We start from the raw sequence: 25,774 nt of genomic DNA, 5'->3' as shown, positions 1-25,774 counted from the left end.
GTAGACATGTCAGTACCTGCTGCTTTCAACAGAATTCACTTAGTGGAATAAACATTTTGAAAGGATGTTTGGAACAAGTATGCAGAGCAGCTGCTGTACTTTGGCAGTGACAAAATTAAACAATTGGCTTCATCCAGCCTTCAAATGGCAAGAAGATTCGCACAAATTGAGGGGACTATGACATTCAGGCAGATTCTCGAAGGAAAAAAAAAATACCTATTCAAAATATTTACCACTGACTTAATCCTGACACCTGCAAAATTCTGTGCTGGATTTAATTCACTGTCCCTTCAGCACTCTTGTCAGTAATGTTAATAAAGCATCAATTCCTGTGCCTGTTAGAAGGTAGTGCAGCCATGGCCATTAACTGCCAAAATAAGAGATTTACGTGATAGACTGAAAAGGCCCCTAGAGGACCATTTTTTGGACTGTTAAAATGAGAACCAGAAATCCTCAAAATGGTCAACTAAATAGAGAGTTCTTGTAAACACTGAGGCTCTTCAGACACAAATCATTTAAAAAAAAAAAATAATAAGTGCTTGGAGAAAGGTAAGAAACCTGTTATGTTAGTACAGTATGTGGTGTCAGTGTCAAATTTACTCATTTGCACATTTGTTCATTCAATATTTATTATGTATCCACCAGGTACCCAGCACAATTTTATAGTTATCTGTTTAGCAAATTGGAAGCAGTTAGCAAAATGGAAGCAGTTCCTATTGTAAGACAATAATTGGAAAATAACTTTTGTCTCCTACATCTTGGCCATTCTCCTGGAATTGTATATCCCTTCCACCGCCCCCCCCCCGCCCCCCCACACACAGCTGTCATTCAGCAATAAATGACCAAAACTTATTGTAGCAAAATGGCTCTGCATGACCATCTGATGACTTTGCATATTTCCCCAAAAGGCTAATTTGAGTGTAACCCAGGTCTTGGTGGAATGCCCTGTGATCCTCCATGGAACACAGAAGTATAGGTTGTCTTGTTAGAAGCTGTTGAAAGACTACTCTTCATTTCCCTTCATGCCTTGCAGGAGACCCCAAAAGGCATAACATCCTGTCTGCCTTCCTGAGGCCAGTGAGGCATGTCTTTCCATATCAAACCTATCCCCCTCCTTTGGGTAAAGCTGAAAGCTATAAAACTGCTTTCTTGTAGTTTAGAGGTGAATCACAGTGGCAGAGAAAACCACCACCTGTGTTGTCTGTCACATGGCAACTGTGGTTTGATGTCATCCACTGATACTGACGATGTGGAGTGCCAATGCCATGCTGATCTTCCTTATGCTTTGCATATGAATAATAAACTGTCCAGAGTGATTTGGGCTCATGTCTCTTTCCTGGCTGAGTCTGTGGGAGAGTGGCAAACCACTTAGGAGCTGCCACAGTGCTGCTGCTTACAGACTGTTTGGTTGCTTGATACCTGTCAAGCAGAAAGCTCCCAGAACCCTGCCTTAGCACCGGGGGTAGAGTCATATTTACTGGTTCATGTCTGTGCCAGAGCAATCATTTTGTATTTTGAATACCACAACTAGTGAAAGTAATAGAAAGGAAAATATAATATTTCACAAGAGAATATTTAAAAAGATACTACAGTTAGGCTGAAATGTTCAGAAATGTATCTCTCTGATGAGTAATAGCACCTCATCCAGAATCTAAGGGATGAGAAGGACTTGATCAGGGGAAATAAGGTAGTGGAAAATATTCTATGATTCCAGGCACAAAGAACAGGCACATGTGATGACCCTGAGGTGTATAAGAATATACTTCATTCAGTGAACTATCAAGAAGGCTAATGAGACATCATGTCATCCACTGGGTCAAGCTATCTATGAGACATAATGTCATCCATTGGGTCAAGCTATCTGTTCGTTTCCGACAGCCTAGGAAAACAGGTACAATTCTACTAGTAAAGTTTGAGTTCCTGGGATACCACATAGAAAACCAATATAATTTTGTCTCGCTATGTGAAAGACACATTGATAGCATTAGTGGTGAATGCAGAAATGTTTAAGTACCCTTTTAGACTGTCAGCTTCATAGAGTTAGAGGCATTCATTGTGTTGTATTTATAACTGATCTTAGAGCACAAAAAGTAATATCCAGTAAATGAAAATGTGAGAAAGGGAAGGAGAGAAGGAATAAAGGTGGGGAGAAAAGGAGCAAGGGTGGGAGGTCCTCTACTTAAAGTCATATAAAGCCTATAAAATGTTTGTTGTTGTTCAGTCACTAAGTCATGTCCAACTTTTTGCTACCCCATGGACTGACACACACCAGGCTTCCCTGTCCTTCACTATCTGCTGGAGATTGCTCAAATTTATGTCCTTTGAGTCAATGATACAATCCATCCATCTCATCCTCTGTCATCCCCCTCTCCTCCTGCCTTCAATCTTTCCCAGCATCAGGGTTTTTTCCAGTGAGTCAGTTCTTCAAATCAAGTGGCCAAAGTGTTGCAGCTTTAGCTTCAGCATCAGTCCTTCCAATGAATATTCAGGGTTGATTTCCTTAAAGATTGACTGGTTTGATCCCCTTGCTGTCCAAGAGACTCTCAAGAGTCTTCTCCAGCATCACAGTTTGAAAGCATCAATTCTTTGGCACTCAGCCTTCTTTATGATCCAACTCTCACATCCTTGCATGACTGCTGGAAAAGCAGTCTTTTTTTGACTGCCATGACTACTATGGCACTATATGGACCTTTGCTGGTAAAGTGATGTCTCTGCTTTTTAATATGTTGTCAAGGTTTGTCATAGCTTTTCTTCCAAGGAGCAAGCTTCTTTTAATTTCATGGCTACAGTCACCATCCACAGTGATTTTGGAGCCCCCTCTAAAATAAAATCTGCCACTGTTTCCAATTTTTCCCCATCTATTTGCCCTGAGGTGATGGGACCAGATGCTGTGATTTTAATTTTTTGAATGTTGAGTTTCAAGCCAACTTTTTCACTCTCCTTTTTCACCTTCATCAAGATACTCTTTAATTCTTCACTTTCTGCCATAAGGGTGGTGTCATCTGCATATCTGAGGTTATTAATATTTCTCCAGAAAACCTTGATTCCAGCTTGAGCTTCTTCCAGCCCAGCATTTCTCATAATGTACTCTGCATATAAGTTAAATAAGCAGGGTGACAATATACAGCCTTGATGTACTCCTTTCCCAATTTGGAACCAGTCTGTTTTCCTTGTCTGGTTCTAGCTGTTGCTTCTTGACCTGCATACAGGTCTCTCAGGAGGCAGGTCAGATGGTCTGGTATTTCCATATCCTTAAGAATTTTCTACAGTTTGTTGTGATCCACACAGTAAAAGGCTTTAGGGTAGTCAATGAAGCATAAATAGATGTTTTTCTGGCACTCTCTTGATTTTAATATGATCTAGCTGATGTTGACAATTTGATCTCCAGTTCCTCTGCTTTTTCTAAATTCTGCTTGTACATCTGAAATGTCTTGGTTGATGTACAGTTGAAGCCCACCTTGAAGGATTTTGATCATCACCTTGCTAGCATGTGAAATGAGCGCAATTGTATTGTAGTTGGTAGTTTGAACATTCTTTGATATTGCCCTAATTGATTGGGTTTACAGTAAATATCTGTTGAAAGATTGAATGGGAGAGGAGAAAGATATAGTGAAGAAATTACATTACAAAAACACATAATACAAAATAAAATGACCTCACTTTAAATGGGTATGATAGTATGCTGTTTTTTCACAGCATACCATTATTAAAAGTGGAGACAAATTTTTAAAAAAATAAAATGAATATTGTTTGTTGGCTTGTTATTCAATTTAGCTTTTGAATCATTAGTACAAAAGCAGCATACTCCAGTATATTTGGCGTCAGACACTTCGTACCAAAATTTCCTTCTAGTCCCTTGTTTATTTTGTTTACTCTTTTGTGAAATGTGGGTACTATTTGACCTCTTAAGGTTGATAAAATTTTTGAGGTAATGTATGGGAATCTATATGCATCTTCCACAATGTAGAAATTATAAAGATATATTTTTCATTAGATGATAACAAAAAAAGAATAAGAAGAAAACAGACTAATATTAGATAAGAGAATATATGTGAGTACCAAAAATACCCATAAATACAGTTAACAAAAGTATTTTCTCCTTACTTATGCTCATTTCTCAACTGTTTGAGGTATCTATTAATTTCTATGATTAATCAGCAAAAGCCAACTGTGTAGTTTTGAGGACTATTTCTCATCCAGGATTTTAACAGATGCAAGTATATATTGAGTTGATGATATCTGCCTAAAAAAGGCAACATTCAGATAACCACCATTTTTTCTCAGTCTTTCAAATTGATAATTACATAGGATAGTATGATCTGGACCCATCACTCCTAGGAGTTATCATTTCTTAAAAAAAGTTAGTATATACAAAGAAAATAGATTCATAGTAACTTACAAAAGGTTTTACCTTCATGAAGTCAGTAATGAAAAATAACACCCTTCTAGACCATATCTCAAAGCAGTGTATTCAATCCCAGTTTGTATAGGTCACAGAAACTCCTCAATGAAATGTAAGAGAGGAAGACCCTGATATCCGTCTTTCATGATGGCAAACATTTTTATTTTTAATAATAAATAATAAACTAGTTCATACTCTTATTATATTATCTCATTTATATACCTTCTAGTGCTTTATCTGATATATATTTTGCAAATACTTATCAGTTATGACTTGAATTTTTATTCTCTAAATTGTCTGTATTGAAAAGCAAGATGTTTAAATTGTCTAATTTGTCAATTTTTATTCAGTCATGGTGAAAAAAATTTCCAGGTACTTTTCCCCATGTTTTAGAGTTTCTAGGTAGGTAGTTTAGAGTTAGGACCTGTTAGTTAAGGTCTAAAAAGCTAAATGGAGTTTCAGGAAAGTAGCTTGAAGCGCCTATCATGATGCCCAAGATTAAAGAACAAAAATATATAAAAAGATATTTGAGCATTAAAGATGATTTTTGAGCATTAAAGATGATTTGCCTGTGGCAACTGTCCAATCTATAATGGTAAATACTGAATAGGTGGAAAAATTACTTCTCCTCTCTGCCTCCAGTTTTTTTTTTTTCTTTGATATCAAATCTATATGCATAATGCTAGTTCCATTTTATATTTAAGAAGTTATTTTTTTAGTAATATGAATGACATAGTGAGTTATCTATGAGATTCATCTGGCATACAAATGCTTCATTTCATCAGCATTATCCTCAGACCTGCACTCAAATTTATGAGGAGGCAAGATATAATACATGTGAACTTTGTTAATTCACATCAAAGTTTCTTTGGAATATCTTTGCCTAGAAATAAAAGATAAAATTTGATGACTATCAAAAGCAATATGTTCATGGTTCAGTGAATCACAGAAAGGCTGAATGAATTCCAAAAGGTTTTTGAAATAATTTCCAAGTGAAATCTTGAGATTATAGAATTTGAAAGCAATTTGAGAAAAAACATAGATTACTGATATTTAGCAGGTATCTTTCTACTTACTGAAACCATTAATATAATAATACCATAATTTTACATAAAAAATGTTGAATTACACCTACCAATTTGCAAAGATATTGGGAACAGAATTTAAGAAAGGAGCAATGCAAAATATGTATCAGTTCAATTCAGTCTCTCAGTTGTGTCTGACTCTTTGCGACCCCCTGCACGCCAGGCCTCCCTGTCTGTCACAAACTCCTGGAGCTTGCTCAAACTCATGTCCATCGAGTTGGTGATGCCATCCAACCATCTCATCCTCCTTCATCACCTTCTCCTCCTGCCTTCAATCTTTCCCAGCATCAAGGTCTTTTCTAATGAGTCAGTTCTTCACATCAGGTGGCCAAAGTACTGGAGTTTCAGCATCAGTCCTTCCTATTAATATTCAGGGCTGATTTCCTTTAGGATGGACCAGTTGGATCTCCTTGCAATCCAAGGGACTTTCAAGACTCTTCTCCAACACCACAGTTCAAAAGCATCAATTCTTTGGTGCTCACCGTTCTTTATGATCCAACTCTCACATCCGTACATACTGGAAAAACCATAGCTTTGACTAGATAAGATGTATACAGAATATTAAAAATATGGCTTATATTATGTTGGAGGAGACTCTTGAGAGTCCCTTGGACTGCAAGGAGAACAAACCAGTCAATCCTAAAGGAAATCAATCCTGAATGTTCATTGGAAGGACCAATGCTAAAGCTCCAATACTTTGGCCACTTGATGCAAAGAGTCAGTTCACCGGAAAAGACCCTGATGCTGGGAAAGATTGAGGACAAGAGGAGAAGGGGATGACAGAGGATGAGATGGTTGGATGGCATCACAGACTCAATGGACATGAGTTTGAGCAAGCTCTGGGAGTTGATGATGGATAGGGAAGCCTGACATGTTGTAGCCCTGAGGGGGTCACAAAGAGTCAGACACAACTGAATGACTGACAACAACATATTTAAAAGTTAGGAAATATAATTAGATGCTATTTTGCCTACTCTAATACATTCACTGGAAAGCACCCAAGAAATCATAAATTCCATTATCTTGAAAAGATATTAAAAATAATCTCTAAAATTCTTGTTTTGCCCAGGGAATTTGAGATCAAACAGTAAGTGGCCAAGGTTGTGCAGCAACTCTGACTGCATGATAATTTCTCTTGGAGTAATTTTTCAGAGTTTTAGAGATTAACCAAAATATTATGGTTAAGTTTTCTGGTGAAGGAAATGAGATTTCATTGTGGTATTAATTGCTTTACTTGATAATTAATGGTGTTGATCATGTTCCCATAAGCTTATTTGTCATTTGTGCATCAGCTTATTCAGTTCTTTCAGTCCTTTTAAAAAACTGGTTGTTCATACTCTTATTGTTGAGTTTATTTCATTTATAATACCTTGCATTCAAGTTCTAGTTATCTGATATGTATCTTGCAAATACTTCTTATCAGTTATGACTTGAATTTTTATTCTCTTAGTAATAAGTTAGTGTATATTGAAAAGGAAAATGTTTAAATTGATAGGCTAATTCATCAACTGTTTTTATGTTTGGACTTTGTAGTCTTATTAGAGAAATTTTTGCCTTTCTCAAGGTCATAAAAATTATCTTCCAGAATTTCTATACTTTTATCTTTTACATCTAGGTCTATAATTCATTTCAAATCAGCTCTTGTGAATGGTGTAAAGAAAAGGTCAAACATAATTTCACACACACATTTACATAATCTTCAATTCCTTTGTCACCATTTGTTGAAATTATTTTTTACACGTTGAATTGCATTTTTATCTTTTTCAAAAACAAAATGTCTGTATGTTTTCAATTGACTTTATATGCTTGAGTAAATTTCTGGATTCTCTTCTCATTTACTTCAGTATGTGTCTATTCTTAGGCTAATACCACACAGTCTTTATTACTGTAGCTTTAGAGTTAGTCTGGAAATCACACAGCAGAAGTCCTGCCACTCCAGTGTTTTTTTATAAGATTATTTCGGTATAATTTTTAGGGCTGGTTTAGTAAATCTACAAAAAAAAAAAACCTTATAGGAATGCTAACCTGATTTGCATTTTATCTGTAAATTATTACGGGAGCACAAATATCATAAGAATATTGAATATTTCCATTCAACAAGATTTAATGTTTCAAATTCATAGACATGATTTAGACTAATTTAGAATTTAGACTAATTTAGACTAGAACATAGACTAATTTAGAACTTCTGCCATTTCTGTCAGTAATGTTATATAGTCTACAACAAAGATTTTTCACATTTTTCATTTTTTTCAAAGTTTTGAATGATTTTTTTTCTTTTTTTACACTCTTCTTCCATTATTCCAAAATACATGCTATTGTTTTTAATGTTGTTCTAAAGGTGTCTGGGACCATTCATGTCTTTTCAGACTTTTTTTTCTCACAGCTTTGCAGAATGGATAATTTCTGTTGATATCACTTCATATTTAGTAGCTCTTTCTCATGTCATTTTCATTTGATAAATCTATCCAGTGAATTTTTTTTCTAGAATTTCCATTTGATTCTTTTTTATAATAGAGTTTTTCTGCTATCCCTTCATTAACCAACAACATTACCTTTAATTTTTTTTATAGTATTTCCAATGAATGGCCTTACAGTATTTTCCTATTATATCAAACATATGAGTCATTTAGATATTGGCTACCATCATCTTCTCTTTTAATTTTGGCTCATACATTTCATTTCTTTGAATACTGGTAAGATCTTATTTTGTGCTGGACATTGTCATTTATGTGTTACAGAGATTCTGTATTTTATCTTCTTCTGAACATAATTAAGTTTTATCCAATAATATAGTTAAACACTGATATTTAACTTGATGTAGAGTTGGCTTTATATTTTGTTATTGCAGATATATGAAAAGTCCATGATAAAAACTTAAGTCCTCTCATTTGACCAAGCTAAATCTCCAAAACATTTCCCCCAGTCTCACCTCCCAGAATTGTATCTAGGTTTTGATTTAGACTTTAAGACAAGCCTAAAGTGGACTTTATAATACAAAAGGACTCAGCAAACTTTTCCTATAAATTCTCATACAGTAAATATTTCAGTCATTGCAAACTTATATGGTCTGTATCACAACTACTCAGTTCCACCATGGTAGCACAAAAACAACTAGACAATACATAAATAAATGAAGGTGGTTGTGTTCCAATAAAACCTTATTTACTGACACAGGCAGTAGGCCAGATTTGGAATTTGGGCTGTAGTTTGCCAGCCACTGCCCTAGTGCAAGGCTGTGGATCTAAAGGCTGTCCCTTTGATGCCTGTGGTGTTAATAAGGTTTATGAATGTCTGTAGAATGCTCACATCCTCCTGCAGTGCCCAGTCTGCACTGTCTCTGTTCTGCTGTCAGATGTATAACAATTACTTGGTGGTTAGCCTTGTGTGATATATTGCTCTGTGTAAGTGCAGCCCCACTCTCAGCCGAGGACTTACAGGAGCATTCCTCAACAACCTGACTTTTGGAGGCTCTGTCCTGTGGTCCGCACTTTTCTCTGATGCCCTGCCCCAGATACTCCAGGCATTGAATTTGCCCCAAACTCTGATGTCTGCCTCCACAGTTCAGAGCAGCTCCAGAGATCTGTGTGGACTCAGTCCTTTGCCCTTCAGTCAGGAAATTGTCCTCAGGTAGAAGTCCATAGTCAGAAGTGTTACCTCATGAGTTTCCCATATTTCAAGTTTCACAGGCTGGCATAACTAGCTTGTCATTGTTTATGGAAGGAGGACTAGTTCAAAACCAGAAACCAGCTACTGGTCAAGAAGCAGACATTTTGAATCATTTTGTTTTTAAATAACAAAAATATAAACACATAAACATTTAGTTAATAAAAATGAGTGTTATTTACTCACAATAACTGAAAGTACAAGGTTCATTTACCTTCAGATGTGGTTTGATTGTGAAGTTTGATAAGTCAACAGTTTGTGTGTGTGTGTGTATCCTGTTTTGTATTTTTGTACACATACAGAAATATATATATTACTATTTTATATGCTTTGCTTTCTTTTATAGGATGGTTTTAACCTTATGTTGTTCTCTTTTGTTTTATAAATAATGTCTATTAGAGCTTAGACTTAAATACCCTCGTATTACACTATCCAGAGAAAGAGAATATACTTTTTAGTTATTCAGAGGCAGAGAGGCAGCTTTCATTACAGAATACACCAGTAAATATCTTCTTGTCTCTGGCCTGACGTTAATTGGATGTCCAAACCCACTCCAGCTTCCCTGATAGCTCAGTTGGTAAAGAATCCGCCTGCAATGCAGAAGACCATTTCAGTATTCTTGGGCATCCCTTGTGGCTCAACTGGTGAAGAATCAGCATGCTGAGGGAGACCTGGGTTTGATCTCTGAGTCGGGAAGACCCCCTGGAGAAGGGAACGGCTACCCACTCCAGTATTCTGGCCTGGAGAATTCGACAAGCTGTATTGTATAGTCCATGGAGTCACAAAGTCGGACATGATTGAGCGACTTTCACTTTCACTTAAACCCACTACAGTCATTTGGCTAGGGAGTTGAGAGAGCATATTTGTTTTAAGAAATTGCCTCCTCATCTCTGGAGCTTAGTGTTGAGATAATGTCTCCTAAAATGTATGGCTGATGTATGCATACATACATGTAATGGCACTAAGATACTTATAAAATTTAATTTTGAGAAAAAATATGTTTGCTCTTATTTCCCAGTAAAAGCTTTACTGAACCTTTTAATTTTTTACATATTAACATTTACTTTTAATAGTGCTTTAACCAGATGCTATGCTAAGCTATACTTGTGTAATTTGATATCTAAATTTGGTTATTTTACATATATTAGTCATTCAATTCCAAGTCTCTCAGAATTACTCCCAAGTATTAATGTTGAAATGAGCAGGAGTAGCATCAAAGAATGATGTCCAAAGATAATCTAGGTGCTGCAACTTTATACTTTTATGACAGTGAGTAGGAGCAAGTAGAGCTTGTTGACTTCCTACCTCCTTAACTCAGTTGATAAGTGAAAGGTGGAGATGATGGTGATGATGTTTTGTTCTGTGTTATATCTCTTTAGTATTATCCACAGCTTCTATGTTAGTGCTGCTGAGCAGGGAGCATACACTTCATATATATACTAATAGATGCACTGAATCATACATAAAAAAGCAATCCTATTATTATCCATTCACCAAAATACCGAGTACACCCTGCTGAGCATTTGAAAACATCTCTTTTATTGTCCACATTGGATAAGTAATATAAAACACAAAATGTCTCCAATCTTCTAAATGGTCTCCAAACATTTCTAACCATAAAGCATATTAATAAATTTTAAGCACACTTCACTCAATACATGTATACATGTAGGTTATAAATTATACACATTCACATCTTTAGTGGTTAGGAGGACCGACTTTGGATGTAAATTGCATAGGCTTGAATTCCAGATCTGTCACTTTCCAGCTTTGTGACCTTGAACAAAATACTTATTGAATAATAAATCTATGTCTCAGTTTCCTCATCTAGAAAGAAATAGAAGCAATACTATGTACCAAATATTTGTTATGAGGAATATATATATCTATCTCACGGGTTTAAGCTGTTGTTATCATTTGTTATCATATCATTTTACTTCCATATTATGTACATTATAAGCATAAACAACATGAAAGGAAAGCAGGAGTGAAACTTAAATAATGAATAAAAGTAAGTTCTAATATATTTATATTAGAACAACCATGGAATATTTAAGAATAAAAAGGAAAACTACAGAGTATTTTATACTCTCACCTCTTTTACATTATTAAAATGTAGATTAAAGTGTAGAATTTCTAATGTTTTTCTTCCCACACTCCAGTGGAATGTCTCTTCTACTCACCATCCCTATTTCTGTAAATTTGCTGCAACAAGCTAGGTTGAGGGTTCTTACTGCTTCCAAAAGGTAGAGCTAATATCATCTTATTAATGACAAAGTAGCAAACATATTGTTGGAAGCTTGTAAAGATTTCTGACCTTGTTTTGCTGATGTCACCTGATAGCTTATTGTAATGTTGGCTATTATTTCCAGCCCCCTCATTGACCCCCATCTCTCTAGTTCTCTCCCAACTCATGTCCTCAACAAGTGAGTCACAGTAGCCTTGCGAGTTTATCTCTGTGATGGTCAAAACACTAGGAAATGGCTCTGTTCTGAATTCTCCATTCAGAGTCTGTATACACACTTCTCTGATCTGGCCCTTGCCAGGACCATGTCCAGTTTAGCCTTTCCAAGCAAGAAGGCCATGCCAGAAAAGAGTCTAACTAGACATCATTATGCTGATACCTCTGTGGTGCTTCTTTTTCCTGTGTGTTATCAGAAGATTGAAGAGCTGAGACTTTAAATGATATTCAGAAGTCTGTACTGTCCCTCATACCTTCCTAATTTAACACAATATAGTCAAGGATTTGGTATTTTTAAATGTTGCTGACTCATTATGTCTAAGGCATGGCTAATTGTTAAGATTCAATGTCAATAAAAAAAGGTTAAATTTTTTGTATCTTTGCATCTAAGCTATTTATCACATTTTGTATTTCAATACATCTTACAGAGTGTATGATAAAGAGCCGAATTATTGTGGATATCCTCAGAGGAAAGTATTTTTTTTTCTTTTTAAAAATGTATTTTATTCAAGTATGGTTAACTTACAATGTTGTCTTAATTTCTAGCAAATTGATTCAATTATATATACATATATATGCATTTATATATACATATATATATATACATTATATATATATTTATATATATACAGCTTGTGGAAAATTCTTCAACAAGAGATGGGAATACTAGACCACCTTTACCTGCCTCCTGAGAAATCTGTATGCAAGTCAAGAGGCAACAGTTAGAACCGGACATGGAACAACAGACTGGTTCCAAATGGGGAAAGGAGTACATCAAGGCTGCATATTGTCACCCTGCTTATTTAACTTCTATGCAGAGTACATCATGAGAAATGCTGGGCTGGAAGAAGCACAAGCTGGAACTAAGATTTCCAGGAGAAATATCAATAACCTCAGATATGCAGATGACACCACCCTCATGGCAGAAAGTGAAGAGGAACTGAAGAGCCTCTTGATGAAAGTGAAAGAGGAGAGTGAAAAAGCTGGCTTTCAAAAAACTAAGATCATGGCATCTGGTCCCATCACTTCATGGCAAATAGATGGGGAAACAATAGAAACAGTGAGAGACTTTATTTTGGGGGGCTCCAAAATCACTGCAGATGGTTACTCTAGCCATGAAATTAAAAGAAGCTTGCTCCTTGGAAGAAAAGTTATGACTAATCTAAAAAACCAGAGACATTACTTTGATGACAAGGTCCATCTAGTCAGAGCTATGGTTTTTCCCATAGTCACTTATGGATATGAGAGTTGGACTATAAAGAAAGCTGAACACCGAAGAACTGATGACTTTTGAATTGTGTTGGAGAAGACTATTGAGAGTCCCTTGGACTGCAAGGGGATCAAACCAGTCAATTCTAAAGGAGATCAGTCATGAATATTCATTGGAAGGAATGATGCCGAAGCTAAAACTCCAGAACTTTGGCCACCTTGATGCAAAGAACTGATTCATTGGAAAAGACCTTGATGCTGGGAAGGATTGAAGGCAGGAGGAGAAGGGGACGAAAGAGTATGAGATTGTTGTATGGCATCACTGACTCAATGGACATGAATCTGAGCAAGTTCTGGGAGTTGGTGATGGACAGGGAGGCCTGGCATGCTGCAGTCCATGGGGTCACAAAGAGTCGGACACGACTGAATGACTGAAGTGAGATATATATAGACAGACAAACACATATATACATTTATACATGAATTGAAGTGATACATACATTTATACATGATTTGAAGTGAAGTCACTCAGTCATGTCCGACTCTTTGCAACCCCATGAACTGTACCCTGTCAGGCTCCTCTGTCCATGGGATTTTCCAGGCGAGAATACTGGAGTGGGTTGCCATTTCCTTCTCCAGGGATATATGTATATACACATTTTCATATATATACATTTTCATTTTTACACACACACATATATATACACATTTATATATATACACACCTACCTATATATATACATTCTTTTTCACATTCTTTTCTATTCTGGTTTATCACTGTATATTGAATATAGTTCCTTGTGCTATCCAGTAGGACCTTGTTTATCCATCCTATTTACAATGGTTTGCATCTGTTAATCCCACACTCCCAATCCATCCCTTCCCCAGTCCCCCTCAGCAACTACACATCTATTTTGTATGTCTGTGAGTCTATTTCTGTTTCATAGGTAAGTTCCTTTGTGTCATATATAAGACATGTTTAAGAGTCATATTTAAGAGTCCACATATAAGTGATATCATATGGTATTTATCTCTCTGGGAAAATCAATATTTTGACTTGCTCCTGCTGCTTTCTGTGTCTTGGTGGGAAAGCACACACACATACACATCAATGTAGCTTAGGTGTTATACTTGGTTTAAGATGAATTGTGATTTTTGGACTAGATTTTTGGCTCCTGGGGGGAAACATTATATTCTGAGTTGAATTATAATACCTGTTTGTTATAACTTTGTATTAGAACCTGTTGCTTGGAAAAGCCTGCCCGATCTGTGTCTCTGGTATGTTTACTCTCTCTGATATGGGCAATTTTGGAGGCAACAATTTGTTGGGGTTTTTAAAATTTTATTTATTTATTTTAATTGGAGGCTAATTACTTTACAATATTGTAGTGGTTTTTGCCATACATTGACATGAATCAGCCATGGGTGTACATGTGCTCCCCATTCTGAACCCTCCTCCCACCTCCTTCCCCATCCCATCCCTCAGGGTTGTCCTAGTGCACCAGTTTTGAGTGCCCTGTCTCGAATGCCCTGTCTCAGGCATTGAACTTGGACTGGTGATCTATTTCACATATGGTAATATACATGTTTCAATACTATTTTCTCAAATCATTCCACCCTCACCTCCTACCACAGAGTCCAAAAGTCTGTTCTTTATACCTGTGTCTCCTTTGCTGTCTTGCATATAGGTCATTGTTACCATCTTTCTAAATTCCATATATATGCATTAATATATTGTATTGGTATTTTTCTTTCTGACTTACTTCACTCCAGTTTCATCCACCTCATTAGAACTAATTCAAATGTGTTATTTTTAATAGCTGAGTAATATTCCATTGTGTATATGTACCACAGCTTTCTTATCCATTTGTCTGCTGATGGACATCTAGGTCCTAGCTATTACAAACTGTGCTGCAATGAATATTGGGGTACATGTGTCTCTTTCAATTCTGGTTTCCTCAGTATGTATGCCCAGTAGTGGGATTGCTGGGTCGTATGGCAGTTTTATTTCCAGTTTTATAAGGAATCTCCACACTGTTCTCCATAGTGGCTGTACTAGTTTGCATTCCCACCAACAGTATAAAAGGGTTCCCTTTTCTCCATACCCTCTCCCACATTTATTGTTTATTATAGACTTTTTGATAGTAGTCATTTTGACCAGCTTGAGATGGTATCTCATTGTGGTTTTGATTTGCATTTCTCTGATAATGAGTGATGTTGAGCATCTTTTCATGTGTTCGTTAGCCATCTGTATGTCTTCCTTGAAGAAATGTCTGTTTAGTTCTTTGGCCCGTTTTTTAATTGGGTCATTTATTTTTCTGGTATTGAGCTGCATGAGCTGCTTGTATATTTTGAGATTAATTCTTTGTCAGTTGCTTTGTTTGCTATTATTTTCTCCCATTCTGAAGGCTGTCTTTTCATCTTGCTTATAGTTTCCTTCATTGTGCAAAACCTTTTAAGTTTAGTTAGGTCCCATTTGTTTATTTTTGCTTTTATTTCCATTACTCTGGAAGGTGGGTCATATAGGATCCTGCTGTGATTTATGTCAGAGAGTGTTTTGCCTACGTTTTCCTCTAGGAGTTTTATAGTTTCTGACCTTACATTTAGATCTTTAATTCATTTTGAGTTTATTTTGTGTATGGTGTTAGAAAGTGTTCTAGTTTCATTGTTTTACAGGTGGTTGACCAGTTTTCCCAGAACCACTTGTTAAAGAAATTATCTTCTCTTCATTGTATATCCTTGCCTCCTTTGTCAAAGATAAGGTGTCCATAGGTGCATGGATTTATCTCTGGGCTTTCTATTTTATTCTATTGATCTATATTTCTGTCTTTGTGCCAGTACCACACTGTCTTGATGACTGTAGCTTTGTAGTATAGTCTGAAGTCAGGCAGGTTGATTCCTCCAGTTCCATTCTTCTTTCTCAAGATTGTTTTGGCTATTTGAGGTTTTTTGTATTTCCATACAAATTGTCGAGTTATTTTTTCTATTTCTCTGAAAAATACTATTGGTAGCTTGATAGGGATTGCATTGAATCTATAGATTGCTTTGGGCAGTATACTCATTTTCACTATATTGATTCTTCTGATCCATGAACATGATATATTTCTCCATCTATTTGTGTCATCTTTGATTTCTTTCATCAGTGTTTCATAGTTTTCTATATTTGTCTTTTGTTTCTTTAGGTAAATGTATTCCTAAGTATTTTATTCTTTTCATTGCAACGGTGAATGGAGTTGTTTCCTGAATTTCTCTTTCTGTTTTCTCATTGTTAGTGTATAGGAATGCAAGGGATTTCTGTCTGTTAATTTTATATCCTGCAACTTTACTATATTCATTGATTAGCTCTAGTAATTTTCTGGTGGTGTCTTTACGGTTTTCTATGTAGAGGATCGTGTCATCTGCAAACAGTGAGTTTTACTTCTATTCCAATCTGGATTTCTTTTGTTTCTTTTCTTTTCTGATTGCTGTGGCCAAAACTTCCAAAACTATGTTGAATAGTAGTGGTGAGAGAGGGCACCCTTGTCTTGACTTTAGGTGAAATGCTTTCAATTTTTCACCATTGAGGATAATGTTTGCTGTGGGTTTATCATGTATGGCTTTTATTGAGTTATGTTCCCTCTGTGCCTGCTTTCTGGAGAGTTTTTATCATAAATGGATGTTGAATTTTGTCAAAGGCTTTCTCTGCATCTATTGAGATAATCATATGGCTTTTATCTTTCAGTTTGTTAATGTGGTGTATCACATTGTTAGATTTGTGAATATTGAATAATCCTTGCATCCCTGGGATAAAGCCCACTTGGTCATGATGTATGATCTTTTTAATATGCTGTTGGATTCTGTTTGCTAGAATTTTGTTGAGGATTTCTGCATCTGTGTTCATCAGTGATACTGGCCTGTAGTTTTCTTTTTATCAATTTGTTTTTAATACCTGGCTGCCAGAAGTCTTGGAGCAAATTTGCAGCACAGTCTGGACAAATGGATAGAGCTCCATAGGCCCCATTACCAATGCCTCCTTTTGCTCTCACCACCCATGATCTACCTTCACATCCCATTCTAAAGATGATTCTAAAGATCCCATATGTTTTCCATAGACCTTATGTTTTTTATTTATGTTTAAGCTTCTAATACATTTAGTGTTAAAGTTGTTTCAGGTCCTTTTGAGTTGTAAATACTTTCATATTCCAAAAACCTCAGGGAAATTCACCAAAAAATTAAAAAGAATGTAACTGGATTTTCTTACCTAGAGGGAAGGAAGTGAGGAAGGATTAAGATAATCCTTGTCCCAGTGAGTTTCCAGAAATATTGAATTACATACATGATGTATGAATAATGAATTAGAACCTTGCAGATGTGTGCATTTGCCAAAATTTTGTAAAATGGTTCATTGAAATCTCAGATAAAATGCAACTGCCTAACATCATGTCCTTTCTGTTTCCTTCATTCAGTATGACTTCATGCATGTATGATTATGCATGCCTGTTTCTTAGAAGAAGAAAAATATGATTTTTGCTGTAAATACAGCACTGATTTCATCCTTTATAATCTTACCCACTTTAAGGTAGATCCTTGAGAAAAATAGCTAGGAACAGCGCCAGACTTAAGAGCCTGGATGGCAGAGCCAAATCAGGTTCCAGTATTTTGAGGTCTATATAAACTTGAGTTGTGGAGCATCATAATTTTTAAGTAAATTTAGAATCATTATATGGACTCTAGCCTCTCGTGTGAAAAATCTCAAATGAGAAAATATATTAAAATTAACTGTTACAGTTTCGTTTGGTGTTAGTCTTATGAGGAAGAACACTGTGACTTCTCAGGCCACTATGAAAAACCCCTCTGCTGTTCTCTGCTGCAGTTTACACACACTCTCAACTTAGCAGTTAGAGTCTCATGATTTCACTTTACAATGCTTGCTACCTCATGTATTTTCAACCTCTGTATATAGATGACGACGACATTTCCTTCTTAGTCTGAAAAAGGATTTATCACTTCATAGATACTTATTCAATGGACTGGATGTAAGTGAAAGCTACTCTAGATTCATGACTACCTCCCCTTAAGTAACCTTACCCGTTTTTTTTTCATGGGAGTTAAATTGAGAAAATAAATGACTTACAACGGATAAAATTCACTGTCTGATAAACTCTGATGCCTTTCATAGGTCTTCTGATGATTTAAAACTCACAGAACCATTTTTATTTTCTATAATTTTGTAAATAATACCTATCTAATCCAGTAGCTGATCTTTTTAAAACTAAGACCAAAGTATGATAATATGACTCAGTACCTGCAGTCCTAGGAATACTTTTCTTAATATTTTTCTAACCTTTTGTCTCCCAAGATCTCTTGGGTAGATTTTACCAAGTTCAATGAGTTCTTAGTAGAAGTAAATACTTGAAATCCTGAGAAATCATAGCAATAAGCTTTTGAAGGCATATGTGGTTTTTCTGTTGGAATCCATCCCACCTGTTCTGAAACAGGGTCCTTGAATCACCATATCACTGTCCACCCTGAATTCATCCTTCAGTGAGAGTGCCCTAGTTTGAATTACAGGATTTGGGCTGAAACCCACACATGGAGGGGGAGGGATGGAGGCAGGAGGACTTCTATCTATGCAGACCCCCTCTAGACTGCAGATAAAGAATGGCAGCATCATGAGGAGGATAGCTGCCCACCAAAGGGGTCCCTGAGAACGAAAACATCCTGAGGTGCTTTGTGGGAGTAAAAAGGAATTCAAAACATAGAGGATTTCTGGGTGGCTGGTGACGAAGATGGTTAATTAGTACTGAGGCTGGTGCTGACACTCTTGCTCTTATCACACACAAGTTCCAGGGACCTCTCCTAGAGCCTGCAGCCACAGTGGGGGTGTGGGATGACCACTGTCCCACTAAGGCCCAGTCACTGCCCCTCTGTATCTTCTCTAACTCCTGTCCTGGGCCTAGACACTGGGATAGAAGGGCAACTCTTCTTCCTTCCTTTGAGACTCAGTCCTAGGGACAGAAGCTAGCTCTGGCAGTGCCCATGGTAGCAGACATGGTCAGAGGGCAAGTCTGGAGTGCTCTGTGGTTGAGGAATGTGGCTGGAACCAGGGCAGCCATGATTCAGGGTCAGCAGGGTGGCCCAAGCCCAGGCCAGGATTGCAAGACTGAGTCTTATAGTCCCAAAGCCCTCCTAATGTGGGGTCAGGTGATCAGCAAGAGGAGGACAAGGTCAAAGGGAAGTCCAGTATTCAGAGCATCTGAGTGTCCACTCACTTGTAGATGCCTCAAATTGGAAACAACTCTCTTCATCACCTCTCTCTCACTTACTCTCTTACTCAGAATGATTTATTTTTAAACAGTATTATATGTTTAGAAGTGCTCATGTACATGATTAGGTTACTACTGAAGGACTACAGTTACCTACAGGAAAATAATTTTCCAAGAGAGTCAAGTGTGGAAAATAGCACCAATCAATTTAGGGGATGAAAACTATGCATGCACCTAAAGAATGCATATAGGTTTTCATAATCAAGAAAAATATCCTCACCCTCTCCTCCTGCCTAGGGCTTGCTCTAGGGAAAGAAAAAAAAAAAAAAAAAGGTTAATTAAGGACAGAGGTGCAGGGTGCTGCTTACCAGACTGTGAGGGAGAGAAACGAAGAGCAACAGACAAATAGGCACTTTGCTGGTTGGCTATACATAGCCTTGGTCCATAGTGCCCAGGATGGAGATCCAGAGTGGGGATGTCCTGGTCACAGCAGAAGTGATAAGCCCCCTCTTCTGATTTCTCCCAAGTGAACTCAACCCCCTTGCCTCACAAGAACATCAGAGCAAGCCTTGTTCCTTCCAGTTAGGAGATGGGCAAAAGTGAGAGGTAGAGAGAGCCTCTGAGAATGAGGGATTTGGGCCCTTCTGCAGGCCCTTTGCAGAGAAGGCAGTGGCACCCTTCTTCAGTACTCTTGCCTGGAAAATCCCATGGACGGAGGAGCCTGGTAGGCTGCGGTCCATGGGGTAGCTAAGAGTCAGACACGACTGAGTGACTTCACTTTCACTCTTCACTTTCATGCACTGGAGAAGGAAATGGCAACCCACTCCAGTGTTCTTGCCTGGAAAATTCCAGGGATGGGAGAGCCTGGCGGGCTGCCGTCTATGGGGTCACACAGAGTCGGACACGACTGAAGTGACTTAGCAGCAGCAGCAGGCCTTTTGTGAGCCCTCAGAGCATCTACTCGTCAAGTATGTAACTAGTATATACAGCAATCAGCAGTTGGTGGAGGCAGGACTTGAGAACAGGTCTTCCAAATCTGAGTCTTTTTTAACAATACAGTTGTGATATTTGCAAAGATACAGAGATATGGTAGGAAAGAATTGTATTCATGTAATACTGAAAAAAAAAATTTTTTTTTTTAGAGTGAATACTATTGTATTGGTCTTCTCAGGGCACCTTAACAAACTACCACAGAATGGGTGGTGTAACATAATCTGTTTTCTCATGGTTCTGCGATTAAGGTACTGGCAGATTCGGTTTCTAGTGAGAGCTGTTTTTGGCTTGCAGATGGTAACTTTCCACTGATTCTTGCCTCTTTGTGATGATGGACAGAGATCTCTGGTATCTCTTCCTTTTCATAGAATTAGTGTAAGGACACCAGTTCTATGGGATTAGGGCCTCACCTTTATGATCTCATTTAACCTAAGTTATCTCTCTAAAGGCTTTATCCCCAAATACACTAAGAAGGTGTGTGGAAAGGGATGTAGAGCTTCAACGTGAGATTTAGGGATGGGCAATATTTAGTCCGTAATGACTAGAAACACAACTGATGGTTCTGTATCACAAATATTTTCAAAGACTTGAGCTGGAACTTTGCAACTAGATGTTTTGATCCAGTGAAGCATTTAGAGCATATTCATCTGGAATAACATTTTCTGCAGCTTAAACAAACGACCACATAATAGGATATATTTAACCTGAATTCTAAATGAATTTCAATAGTTTTCTTTTTCTTTTTTAAAATTCTTTGGCCGTGAATGACAGATATTTAAAGTGGAGAGGGAAGATTATAGAATTTACTAAAAAAGATTTACCTCTCATTTTACAGGCCCAACAGCTTACTGATCTGGAACGAAAATTAGCTGTAGCGAAAAATGAACTGGAGAAAGCAGCTCTTGACCGGGTAAGTTGATTACACCCATGAGCCATCACAACTTTGGTTATAGCAGATGAAGCTGGGGTATACTCATTGTTTCCCTTCTTTTATCAGTGCAGTTCCAGATGCTGTGCCTGCAAACGGTTATAGAATTCATGAGCATTTGATGCTTTCTTTTGAAACCCAATTCTTTTCTTCTTTTTGCTGCTCCAGTAAATATACTTAATGTTGAGGCTCTGTGATGATTGCATGGTTCTATTTTTCACCTTACTGGTACATTTGTTCTATAACATAACAGATAGACATACTTTAAAGCATCAACAAAGATACCATGTCTTAAATTTGCATGGCTGAGTTGTAAAGCAAATGTAAGTAGTCACTGATGGTTTTTATTTTGGAAATCTTAAATTTCTGGAGGAAGAGACACCAAAGAATGTAGTTCTCTTGGCACCTCTGTTTATGTAAAAATAATGCAAGAGTGGCTAGCATTCTGTCTTTATAACAACTGTATTGAAATAAAACTCACATACCATAAAGGTCACATTTTTAAAGTTCACAAAGTTGTACTTTCATCAGCATTAATTCCAAAAGGTTTTCTTCGCCTTCTTTTATCTTATTTCATCTACTTCATTTTATTTTTGTCAATGTCTCATTGTGTTACAATTATATATGCTCAGAAAAAAACCACAGTTCCTATCTGATACCTACCTTTGCCTATCAATGCTCTTCATATGAGACATACATGGAGAATAGGGCATTGGTATATAGAAAGGGAAATAAAAATATAGAGGGAGGAATTAGTCATAAAATTTAGAATTATGGCCCTGTTGGTTTATATTTATGGTATTTGGCAAAATTTCTTAAGGTCTCCTTTCATTTTTCAGTCAACTATGTAAAACTATAAGAAGTAAATATTCCTTTTTTTTTTATCTAGTTCACTTGAAGAAAAGAGTAAAATGATTTTTGAAATTATTTCTCTGTTCACTCAGCATCCATTTATTGAACATCCAATGTAGTTTTATCTAATTTCTAGGACATATATCTAGCAAATATTAATACAGGGAACTCTGACTGAAAATTAAATCATAGTGTTTCAGACTTGGAAATACAAGCACCTACATTGCTCTCAATCAGATGCATATAAAGTCTATGCTGAAGCAACAGGGCCAATTTTGGAATAATTTGCATTTTAACAAGTTTTCAATGCATCCTCTGCCTGAAATCTATTCTTGATTAGATTAGAGTTAGCAATCATTCTAACAGTGGAAAAATAGACCCTCTCTATATATCATATGGGGAATTGTTGGTTCATTTATACACAATAAAATTATTTCTAGACATATAAAGAGAGAATGCAATCTGATCAATATAAAGAAAACAAGAGACATGTCTCATTTTATATTTATCCAAGTACTTAATGTAATAGTTAATAATTTTAGGGAAGCCTGCCTACATTTTTGTAGACTAGTTCAAATATAATTCACCTTACCAAGATTCCAGCTTTAGGAGGTTTTTTGTTTTTTGTTTTTTTTCACTTTAGGAAAGAAGTTTATACCAATTATGCTAGTTTATGACCATATCCAACTCATGCTGCATAATATTATTTTTAAAATGGGAAATGATTCTTTATGGGATTGGTAGAGTCAGAAAATCAGAGATATGTATAATTAGGAAGTCCAACTAAATCATCTTTTTATATTTCCTTTCTTTGTATCCCTGGCAAAATCTCTTCAGTATGTTTTACGTTCTAAAAACATTGAATTTCCAAGATTCTGAGGCAGGCTGGTCCCCTTCTTAGATTTAACAACTGTGACTGTTGGAATGTTCTTCATAACATTAAACCTTTCCCATGATGTGACTTCAAATAACCCATTTAGTCAGTGCGTGACTAAACGGGTTTGAAATGTTTTTTGTGTGACCACCATGTACCAGGTGCCATGAGAAACAGAAAACACTGCATCCCTCACAATTTTGGGGGGCACCGAAAATTAGGAAATAATTATATGTGGAACCATAAAGTCAGAGAAACATGAAGAGTATGAATATGTATATGAATATACATATTCATATATGTATATTCATATATGAATATGTATATCTTAAGTACATGTGTTATAAAAACTAGTGGTGTCACATGATAATCATGCACAATTTATAATTTGTCCTGAGTCACAGAACTTGAAAATAAAATAATTTTCCCTCCTTTGTGTTATCCACTCTGTGTCTTCCTCCTTCTCATTTCTACCACCACCACTATTTGTTAGCTATCACTAAGCCAGACTAGATTTGGGATGAGAGACTATATGCTATAATATTTAATCAAGTTCTCCAGAGTCAGTCTGTGTTCAGATCATAACCCTTTCACCAAATGACCGTGTTCAAATCCTTCAAACTCTTTATACTTCACCATAAAGTAGAATGATAATAAAATTGACTTTATAATGATGATGGGAAAATTATATACATCCATAAAAGTAAAGTCCTGAGAATTCTTGACACATGAAAAATACTCAATAAGCATAGTAATTACTATTATTAGTGAATGAGAACCTAGAGAGACTGCTTCTCTGTGATAATTTTTCTCTTTAGCCTTCAGGATCTTGTCACTCCATTTGCTGCAGTGAACTATAAAAGCACTGCATATTACCAGAGGTTGATTTCAACAAATCTCATGTAAGATACATATGAGACTCGTAAACTGTAGTCATAAAGACAGGTAGAAATGCTCGCTCACTTCAAAAATGGATACAAAAATACAGTTTAATGAAATTGCTCTTCACCTCTCTCCATCATTTTTATATAAGACAAGACTTTTTAAAATTGTCTTCATGTGTTTAGTTCCAAAGAATATTATATCTGGGCCTCAAATAGCCTTAAATACCTAACAAATATTATGAAAACAATATCTTCACACTCTAACTTGTTTCTCATTTCATACTTTTCTTGAAAGAAGTCTCAGATTACCATCACAATAAAAGCAATAATAATCTCAGGATCTAAGAATCAATCTTCATTTTCTAAACAATCAGTTATTTTATGGCAATATCTTATGGAACTTCCCCAATGGCTCAAAATGTAAAGAATTCACCTGCAATGCAGGAGACACATTGACTCCTGGGTTGGGATGAATGATAGTCTCAGCTACTGAACTGTAAAAATATCTTTATGGTGTGAAAAATCTCTCTCTCAAATTCTTATATTAGAAGTTTCTTTTGCATCTGATACTCACAAAATTTGACCCAGGAAAGTATGCATTATTATGTCATATCATAGATGACACAGGTAGGTGATCTGCAGACTCCCAGGACAAAATAGTAAAAGAACAAAAACTCTTCTTGCGACAATGTATCTGGCACATGGCAAGAGCATAATAAATTACTACTGATTAAACAGGTAGATGAAGATCTAACTTCATAAATTAACATACTTGCTATTCATCCTACATACAAGGGCCAAAGTATGTAGAACAGAGAAATAAAACTGTTTGTCAAATGACCTTTGAGGATTCAGAGGTAATTTCTTGGTGAAATAAAGGTAGGGGAAGGGGAAAGTCTTTGGATTCCCAGTCCTTCATGATTTTTCCAAAGACAGCTTCCACTGGTGCACAAGGATCTCTCTCAGGATTTCACATCATGTAAATAAATGAAGACAGACATGAATATTACCTTGTGAATTTTTTAAAGGAGATACGAAATGAGGACACTGTTGTCTTTGCCATATGTATCTAGGCATCCCCACAAAAATGCATTTTTCTTGAGAAAACTACTCATATACAGATGTGAAAAAAAATAGCTTCTAAATCTCCCACCATCCTACAAACATATATATAAATAATAATTTCTTACAAGTTTTACATATGCTATAGCATAAGCACTAGTATTTTAATGTCCAAAATAATACATTTATATTACATAACATACAGGGTGAAATGAAAAGTAGTTTGTTATTTTCTCTATAAAACTTATCCTCTGGAGATTTCCTTTATTTATATTTTAACAAATATTTGTTTATTTAGAAACCAGTGATACTGCAAAAAATATATATATATTGGCCCAGCTGTATAGCACAAGGAACACTGATTAATATTCTGTAATAAGTGGAAAAAAATTGATAAAGAATAGATACATGTATATGTATAACTGAATCACTTTGCTGTACACCCAAAACTAACACATCATTGTTAATCAACTATGCTCCAATATATAATAAAAATTAAAATATATCAGCCCTCAAAGAACTCACATTGCAGTGTTGTTGCGCAGTCACTAAGTCATGTCCAACTCTTTGTGACCCCATAAACTGTAGCACGCCAGGCTTCCCTTTCCTTCCCTATCTCCCGTAGTTTCCTCGAATTCATGTTCATTGAGTTGGTGTTGGTGTCCATCCATCTCATCCTCTGACTCCCTCTTCTCCTTTGGACTTCGATCTTTCCTAGCATCAAGTCTTTTCCAATGAGTTGGCCCTCTGAATCAGATAACCAAAGTATTGGAGCTTCAGCATCAGTCCTTCCAGTGAATATACAGACTGGTTTGGTCTCCTTGCAGTCTAAGAGACTCTCAAGAGTCTTCTGCATCACAGTTCAAAAGCATCAATTCTTCGGCATTCAGCCTTCTTTATGGTCTAACTGTCACGTCTGTACGTGACTCCTGGAAAAATCAGAACTTTGACTGTACAGACCTTTGTCAGCAAAGTGATGTCTCTGCTTTTTACTATCATCTGTAGGTTTACCATAGCTTTCCTTTCAAGAGCAAGGGTCTTTAAATTTCATAGCTGCTATCACCATCCACAGTGATTTTTAAACCCAAGAAAATAAAATGTCATTGCTTCCAC

At 36.4% G+C, this 25,774-nt stretch overlaps 1 protein-coding gene across 1 annotated transcript in view; it reads left to right on the top strand.

Moving 5' to 3' along the window:
• The window catches only part of LUZP2 (leucine zipper protein 2), a 483,423-nt gene that overhangs the window by 407,179 nt on the left and 50,470 nt on the right, over window positions 1–25,774 (top strand). The window contains exon 8 of the mRNA XM_065936761.1: window positions 20,897–20,971. Coding sequence (XP_065792833.1) covers window positions 20,897–20,971 — 75 coding nt within the window. The remainder of the gene's footprint in view (window positions 1–20,896; window positions 20,972–25,774) is intronic.

The sequence above is a fragment of the Muntiacus reevesi genome, chromosome 5 (genome assembly GCF_963930625.1).
Source record: "Muntiacus reevesi chromosome 5, mMunRee1.1, whole genome shotgun sequence".
Lineage (NCBI taxonomy): Eukaryota > Metazoa > Chordata > Mammalia > Artiodactyla > Cervidae > Muntiacus > Muntiacus reevesi.
Note: the sequence above shows the minus strand (reverse complement) of the source record. Positions and strands in the feature narration are given on the sequence as shown.